This window comes from Paramisgurnus dabryanus, chromosome 7, assembly GCF_030506205.2.
Source record: "Paramisgurnus dabryanus chromosome 7, PD_genome_1.1, whole genome shotgun sequence".
NCBI classification, from domain to species: domain Eukaryota; kingdom Metazoa; phylum Chordata; class Actinopteri; order Cypriniformes; family Cobitidae; genus Paramisgurnus; species Paramisgurnus dabryanus.
In genome coordinates, this window is record NC_133343.1 from 13097177 (window position 1) to 13105248 (window position 8072).

An 8072-nucleotide genomic window follows, 5' to 3' on the forward strand; every position below is an offset into this window, starting at 1 on the left:
CCTCGCGAACCTACGTGTTGGCTCGGGCTCCACATTGTGTCCCTCCGGGTTCCTTTGTGAGTATTTTTCCGTGGGGTTAATCCTACCAGCCCACGTTTCCCTTAGCAGAGCACTGCTTTGCTTACACAGCCACGGCTGTCTTTATTTTCTTATCGTCCACCATTAGCCCTTAAGAGGGGCGGTGGCTTCCGCAGCGTTCCTATCCCGCTCAGGTAGGGCGCTTCCCAGTCGCTGGCACTTCTGTGGGTTAAAGGAACATCTAGTGCCCGGCCTTTCTGCCCTATCCTATTTCTCCATTTTCCCCGAGGGGATTTTGGAGGATTTTCTGCAGACACTGGAAGAGGTCAGCCCCTAGTGGCGTTTTGGTAGGGATTCCCAATTCGTCGGTCATGACGTGACGTCGTAGTGACCGACTGAAAGGGAACGTCTCGGTTACGGATGTAACCCTCGTTCCCTGAAGGAGGGAACGGAGACGTCACGTCCCGTCGCCACAGGTGCTGCCACCTGCTGTTACGGCCGGTCACACTTTCCGGCTTTCTCAGCTAAAAAGAAGCTAATTTCCCTATTTGCACCTGCTGCTTATATACGCACCTGGCGGGGCGGCGCCAGCATTATGCAAATATCTCAATGCCAAGTTCATTGGCGTTTTAGTAGTATTCGAAGCAGATTGGTCTCTCTAAGCAAGTTCCCAATTCGTCGGTCACGACGTGACGTCTCCGTTCCCTCCTTCAGGGAACGAGGGTTACATCCGTAACCGAGACGTTTTCTTCAGGCAGTTGTCTTTATAAATTTAATTGAAACTGCACCAAACAAAAGGTCCAGCATTATCACCCTGCCTAATGCAGATTCGTGATTCATCACTGAATATAACTCTCATCCAGTCATCCACAGTCCAAGATTGTCTTTCTTTAGCCCACTGAAACCTTGTTTTTTTTTTTGTTTAGATGTTAATGATGGTTTTCGTTATGCTTTTCTGTATGTAAATCCCATTTCTTTTAGGCAATTTCTTACAGTCTGGTCACAGACATTGACTCCACTTTCTGCCGATTTGTTCCTCATTTGTTTTGTTGTGCATTTTCTGTTTCACAGCATATTGCTTTGTTTTCTGTCTTGGCGCTTTGATGTCTTTCTTGGTCTACCAGTATGCTTCCCTTTTACAACCTTTCCATTTGATTTGTACTTGGTCCAGATTTTAGACACAGCTGACTGGGAACAACCAACATCTTTTGCAACATTCCGTGAAGATTTACCTTCTTTGAGAAGTTTGATAATCCTCTCCTTTGTTTCAATTGACATCTCTCGTGTTGGAGCCATTGGTTATCCCTGCTGAAAAAAACAGCATACCAGCAAGACCAGCATCAGCACCAGCATTAGCACCAGCTAAACCAGCATTAGTACCAGCATCCCATGCTGGTCATACCAGCATATGTTGTGTTTTGGTGCTGGTATGCTGGGACCACCAGCTAAACCAGCATAGACCAGCATGATTCCCATGCTGGTCCATGCTGGTTTGATGCTGTTTTTTTCAGCAGGGATGTCAATCAGCTTGGTTCAACACATCACTAATGTGTGCAAGCACTTGTTTTTAACTGCAGACTAATTAGCAGTTGTAATCAGATACAGGTTTTTGGTTTAGAAATGCAAAGTGCATGGTGATTCCATATAATTTTCCTCAGATTTGTGTGATTCCATATTTTTTTCCTCTGTTTGATCTGTAAAAACAGTTGTAGTTGACTATAGTTATCTTTCTTTGGGTTTTTTAAAAGTGTTTTGTACAGTTAGAAGTTTGGATTGTTGAGTGAAAATTGTTTTGTTGTATATATTTGCTTGTTTTTTTTCTACACAATTAAACATTTGAATGAACATCATCTGAGACACCTGAGAGGGGTGATTCCATACTTTTTGCCAGGGGTTGTATTAAACTCTGAACTCACAGACAGGGTAACATATTGTGAACTCTCATTTGGTCTGTCTAAGTTACAGACATTTTCGTCTTTTTAAAATGTTTTTATTTCTGAGAAATGGTGCCCACTTACAGTAAGTAATAGTTCTGGCTCTTTTTCCACAGACCCTTTAGAAATGAATAATAGATGGATAATTTTGTCCTGGAGAAGCTAAAACAATGGAACTTGGAGGTTCTGATACCAGCTTTTACCAAGTTCTTTACAGGTAACATGAAAATGCGCTTGTTTTTCTTTAATTATTCAAAGTTATATGTTGATATTACAATGAGGCATATCAAAGCATTTCAAAGGAATAGTTCGGCCAAAAATAATGACCCCTCATCAAACCCATGATTTACTCACCCCCAGGCCGTCTGAGATCTTTCTTTCTTTCTCTTTCTTTCTTTCCTTTATTTATATAGCACCAGTAAACACAACGGACGTTGACCACTGTGCTTCACAAAGCATGAGGCAAAAAGATAAATAACATATAATACATAAAACAACAGATGCATATGTCCATCGTTTTTCAGACAAACACATTTTCAGTTATTTTAGAAAATGTCTTAGATCTTTCAGTTAATCAAATGTAAAGTTACAGGGTCCACTCCTTCACGTCCAAAAAAATGTGCATCCATCCTTCACAAAATAAATCCAGACGGCTCCAGGATGATAAACAAAGGCCTTCTGAGGATAATCCGCACCATTTTGTTTTAGAAACATCCATATTTAAAACTTTATAAACGAAAATAACTAGCTTCCGGTAATGCCTGACTGTAACTCGTGACTGTTGTGGACAAAAAATCGCTTCACTTCTATTCTGTCGCGGGGTCTGCGGATGCGGTGGTTGGACCGCACCTGATATGCGAGTATTCAGAAACTTGGGCATGGCATATTACAGACAGAATCCTTCAACTTCCCAGCCAGGAACCAGGAACATCAACAAATCACCTCCAGGTACATTTCGGAATACAATAGTTGAGGAAGTTTGCTGAGTATTATGACAATAAAGTTACTAATTTAAACTAAACATTAATCTCTACAGAACACCATGATGATATTCCAACTTCTGTCTACAAAAGTGGGAAGAAAATCTTAAGTCTACATGTAAGTAATAGAAGTATTGCACACTTTGCTTTGCAAGCAAAGCATGTGAGCGGAGCTGAGTAGAGAGAAATTCCACTCCCCGCTCACAGGGGTGTTCGCTAACTCCACTTCACCGCTCAAAGTCGGACCAGATCGCTTCGCTCAATTCCGCTCCCCACTCACCTACAATTTCATCACACTCCGGTGAAATTGCTCCACGCTCGTGTCACGGGGTGACGATCTTTCAGGGCGGAACCAAAAGTTGAGGAAGTTTTGGTTCCGCCCGGATGTTTCCGTCCAGACCGGAAAGACGGGAACACCGGACATCCGGCAGATTCGCGGAGGCTGTAATCAGCCGATTGGGCACAGCTGTGCCTAGTTGAAGAGATCGCCGGGCAATTGGATGATTGAGGAACAGAGAGGAGTATATAAAGCACAGTTAGAACACAGTTAGGGGTGCTTAGTGTGTGCTGGGAAACGGAGCTGTGCTCATTGTTGGACGTGGTGGTTGTTTGTGTTTCTCTCTCTCCCTCTTTCTCGTTGTAAATCTTTATTGTGGACCTGCTGGAGTGAACAGGAAAACCCTATGGGCAGGAAGGAACGCTGTTCTAACCAATACTGAAGGAGTAAAGCAGGAAGAAAAATTGACCTTCTGGTACAACGTAAACAAAGGCTATTCGCCGTGAGTATACCCTTTTCTGTGTGGAGTAACTGGCAAAAGTTAACTTGTGTAACTATTGGAAACCTCCAGGAGAAGGAGGGCGGCCCTACCCCTATAAGAGTGTGGTGGGCGAGCCGTGAGAAGTCAAACTTCAAACAGCCGCCGCAACGAGACTTATTGTGGTCGTATTTTCCATCGCCTTATCGTAGCCCAAGCGCAGTGGAGGACACCGGGCGCTTCCCTTGTTGTGGTGCACTTATAGTGTGGTGAGTGAGACTGTGTAATAAATCTTTTTCACGTTTGGAGTGGTGCTGTGTATTGCTGTGGGTTGCTGTGTGTCTTGTAGACGAAGCCCCGCATCATCCATTTTCTTCCACTGGGCAGAGGACGGAGAGGCCAACGACTACAGAAATCACTGTTATTATACGTAGTGTGCTGTTTGGAGTACGAAGGGACACAGACTGAGAGCTGTCCGTGACCGTGAGTAAACCATTGGAAACTTTCGTGGTGTATACTTACCTGTGTCTGTTTTGTCGCAGAGTCAGAGGCGAAAGGGTCCGCCGCCCCGTGGTCTCTACGAAAAGGGCGCCCCCGTCTAGGAATCGATCGGCCTATGGGCATTGGAGATAGGGCAGCGCTCGACCCGGTGAAGTGGTGTGGAACCTTTTCGCCCCTCTGCTGACCTACGGAGGAGAACCATAACTACCCAGAAAGCTGTAAACAGCAGAGCCGGTGAGAAATACTTGAAGTCTCAGTAACAGTGTCTTTGTGTCCTAGCGACCACCTGTGTAGAGAGAGAGAACGAGAGTGAATCATTGAAGAGCAAACTGTGAACGTGATACCTGCCCAGAAAGCTGTAAACAGCAGAGCCGGTGAGAAATACTTGAAGTCTCAGTAACAGTGTCTTTGTGTCCTAGCGACCACCTGTGGAGAGAGAGAGAACGAGAGTGAATCATTGAAGAGCAAACTGTGAACGTGATACTTACCCAGAAAGCTGTAAACAGCAGAGCCGGTGAGAAATACTCGAAGTCTCAGTAACAGTGTCTTTGTGTTCTAGCGGCCACCTGTGGAGAGAGAGAGAACGAGAGTGAATCATTGAAGAGCAAACTGTGAACGTGATACCTACCCAGAAAGCTGTAAACAGCAGAGCCGGTGAGAAATACTTGAAGTCTCAGTAACAGTGTCTTTGTGTCCTAGCGACCACCTGTGGAGAGAGAGAGAACGAGAGTGAATCATTGAAGAGCAAACTGTGAACGTGATACTTACCCAGAAAGCTGTAAACAGCAGAGCCGGTGAGAAATACTCGAAGTTTCAGTAACAGAGTCTTTGGGTCCTAGCGGCCACCTGTGGAGAGAGAACAGGACGAGAGTGAATCATCGAAGAGCAAACTGTGAACGTGATACCTACCCAGAGAGCTGTAAGCAGCAGAACCGGTGAGCAATACCCGAAGTCCAAGTAACAGTGTCATTTGTGTCCTAGTGGCCGCCGGTGGAGAGCAAGGAGAAACAATTGGAGAACAGACTGTGTAACGTGATACCTACCCAGAGAGCTGCAAGCAGCAGAGCCGGTGAGAAACACCTCAAGTGCAAACTAACAGTGCTTTTGTGTCGCAGTGACTATCTGTGGGGCACAAGGCGAACGTGGGCGGACGTACGACAGGGAACGTAAGGGCACGTGGGGCGAGGACCCCCTGCCGACCCGAGGAAAGATACACCGACAGTGGAGATCCTCCTTACCAGTCACACCAAAATTATTCTGCCTCCAGGACGGAAGAAGGAGGGCGCCACGGTTAGCAGGGTCCAGGCCGGAGCCTGACGTTTCCCTTTCTCCCCCGGCTTATGGTGGTTGGCACCCCTGTTGCCCTTGGCCTGTCTGCCCGTGGCTGCAGTCTCCCTGGAGGGAGACGAAGAGACCTATTAGTTTTAAATTCCCCTTTCCCCCAAATTCCCAGTTCTTTTAGATATTTAAACTAAATAAAGCTTGTTTTAAATTTTACTTACCTGTTCCCGTGTTTGTCTGGTCATTGGGTTGGCTTTGGGGACCTCCTCGAGGTGGGAGTTGCAAAAGGGGCGTGGCTTTAGTTAAAATAGCCAGCCCCTGGTGGTGACAGATTTTGGCGTAGTCGGCAGGGCCCCACCTCGAGTTGAGTAACCAAGGTCACCCAATGACTGACAACGCGGGGCCTGCAGCCCCACCCCGTGCCACATCTATCATCATGGGAAGCCCATGGATCCAGAAATATGGAGGAGCAGAGTCGGAGGTACGACTGACCGAATGGAAGGCCCAATTAGAGTACTTGGCCGACTTACAGGGCCTTAGCGCCGCTCAGCGGCTCCAGTTTGTGTTGAACTCCCTAGAGGGAGAAGCACGGCGAGAGGTACAAGCCGCCCCCGAAGCAATCCGAGCCACCGCCCAGACTGTGTTCCAGTTCCTTACTGAGCAATATGGCGACCATACCCCCGTAGCTGTCCTCCGTTCACAATTCTTTAATTGTAAGCAAGGCCCCCGACAACCTATTAGAGCTTTTGCCCTCAGGCTGCGGGAGCAGTTCACTCGCCTGCAGGCCCGACGAGACCATGGGCTAGGAGACGGAGAGACCTTGTTACGCGACCAGTTCCTCCTGGGGATGAAAGAGGGCCCCGTGAGACAAAGTCTGAGGGTCCAGTTTCGACGGGACTCCGGGCTCACCTTTGAGGACCTAAAGAAGGAGGCGCTGGCCTTGGAAGGTGATGAGGTCGAAGTAAGTGAAACCCCTGTATGTGCAGCCGTAAGTGGGAACACCGCAGCACCACCTGAACACGCAGATTGGAAGCAAGCCCTGAGAGTAGAATTGTTGAAAGATGTCCGAGAGCAGATGTCGGAGCTATCTAAGACTCTTCTGGGAGAACTTCGCCAAGGTAGGGCGCGAGAGGAACCGAGGCCGGCACCCCGAGAGCGAGTCTACTCTGAGAGGGGCCGAGAGCCACCGGGGCGCCCGAACCGTTTTAACCGGCCCCGCTTTGAGTGGGATGACCAAGGGCGGCCAATCTGCAATCGTTGTGGAGAACCAGGGCATTATAGCCGTCAGTGTGGGCCTCGCAGGACATCGGAAGGGGGTTTTTAGGACGACCGGCCACAGTGGGTCGTGTGGCCGGGACCCCTCGAGGAGACCCGGGAAGACGTGATAACTCAAGAGACCAGATGGTTGGGCATAGCCCAATGGCGGAAGTGAAGGTATGTGGCAAGACAGTACAGTGCCTGGTAGATACGGGCTCTCAAGTGACTTTGTTTGCCGAAAGTCTCTCGCAGGAAGTATTCGGGAAGCAGAGAACCCAAGGAGGAGAGGCCCCCTGGCTGACGTTGCGGGGCGCCAACGGCTTAGAGATTCCTTACATTGGCTATCGGCTGACGGACTTAGAAGTTCACGGGGTGTTAGTTCCCCAAAAAGGGGTAATCATCGTGGAAGACAGGTGTTTGGGTGTCCATCGAGCCCTATTAGGGATGAACGTGCTCTCCGAGTGTTGGGAGGAGTTATTTCGGGCTAAGCCCGGCCCTAGGATCTCCCCTGTTGAGAGGCCCCTATGGGAGCGAGTAGTCGCCGACTGTCGTCGGGTCCAGATGACCCAGGTCCGCAGAGGCCGGGAAGAGGTAGGGAGAGTGATGTGTCGCTATGCTCTATCTATCCCCCCTAGGAGTGAGGCCATGGTGTGGGTGAGAGTGGCCCCCCGAGGAGTTGGCCCCGAAGAGTGGGTATTGGTTGAACCCCACGCTGATTGCCCCCAAGTGGAAGTAGCACGAGGCCTAGCGGCGGTCCACCGGGGGAGGGTCCCTGTAAAGGTTCGAAATGACCACCCCTACCCAGTACACTTACACCGACACCAGCGGCTGGCCCGACTAACGGGGGTTGCGCCCCATCAGGTGAGGGAGGAGAGAGATGTTAGTTTCCGTCAGGTGTGCCCCACTGTCATCGAGGTGGCCCTGACGCAGATGGAAGCCCCTTCGAACAACGGGGAGAGGGACGTGCCGAGACACCTGGCAGGTGAGTCCCTGCAAGGGGAAAACTGGAACAGGCGCAGACACAAAGACTCCAAGCCCTCCTTCAGAAATGGCAACATGTGTTTGCAAGACACGAGGAGGATTACGGATGCACTAAGGTAGTAGAACATCATATTCCGACTGGAGATGCAGGACCCAGTAGAGAGAGGTACCGGCCGATCCCACCCACCTTGTATACAGAGGTACGCTCACTATTGCAGGGCATGCTGGGGCGGGGCATCGTCCGGGAGAGCAGTAGCCCATGGGCAGCCCCCATCGTACTTGTGCAGAAGAAGTCGGGAGCTTGGAGGTTTTGTGTGGACTATCGTAAGCTCAACCTGGTGACCAAGAAAGACGCTTTTCCCCTG

General features: G+C 49.1%; 1 protein-coding gene across 4 annotated transcripts; it reads left to right on the forward strand.

The window, feature by feature from the left end:
• The first annotated feature begins 3260 nt into the window (after window positions 1-3260).
• On the forward strand, window positions 3261-7715 carry LOC135734400 (uncharacterized). 4 transcript variants are annotated; one of them, XM_073815382.1, is made up of 6 exons: window positions 3261-4170; window positions 4468-4562; window positions 4608-4702; window positions 4748-4842; window positions 4888-5123; window positions 5304-7715. In XM_073815382.1, the coding sequence occupies exon 6, from the start codon at window positions 5855-5857 to the stop codon at window positions 6791-6793; it is 939 nt and encodes a 312-aa protein (XP_073671483.1). In that variant the 5' UTR covers window positions 3261-4170; window positions 4468-4562; window positions 4608-4702; window positions 4748-4842; window positions 4888-5123; window positions 5304-5854; the 3' UTR covers window positions 6794-7715. The 4 variants fall into 4 exon arrangements, with proteins under 4 accessions (XP_073671483.1, XP_073671484.1, XP_065109347.1 ...); XM_073815383.1 differs by lacking the exons at window positions 4468-4562; window positions 4608-4702; XM_065253275.2 differs by lacking the exons at window positions 4468-4562; window positions 4608-4702 and having other exon boundaries at window positions 5028-5123.
• The last annotated feature ends 357 nt before the right edge of the window (window positions 7716-8072 follow it).

Bases quoted from the DNA above. Each gene is read 5' to 3' on its own strand.
- LOC135734400 (XM_073815382.1), top strand. From the start codon at position 5,855: ATGACTGACAACGCGGGGCCTGCAGCCCCACCCCGTGCCACATCTATC.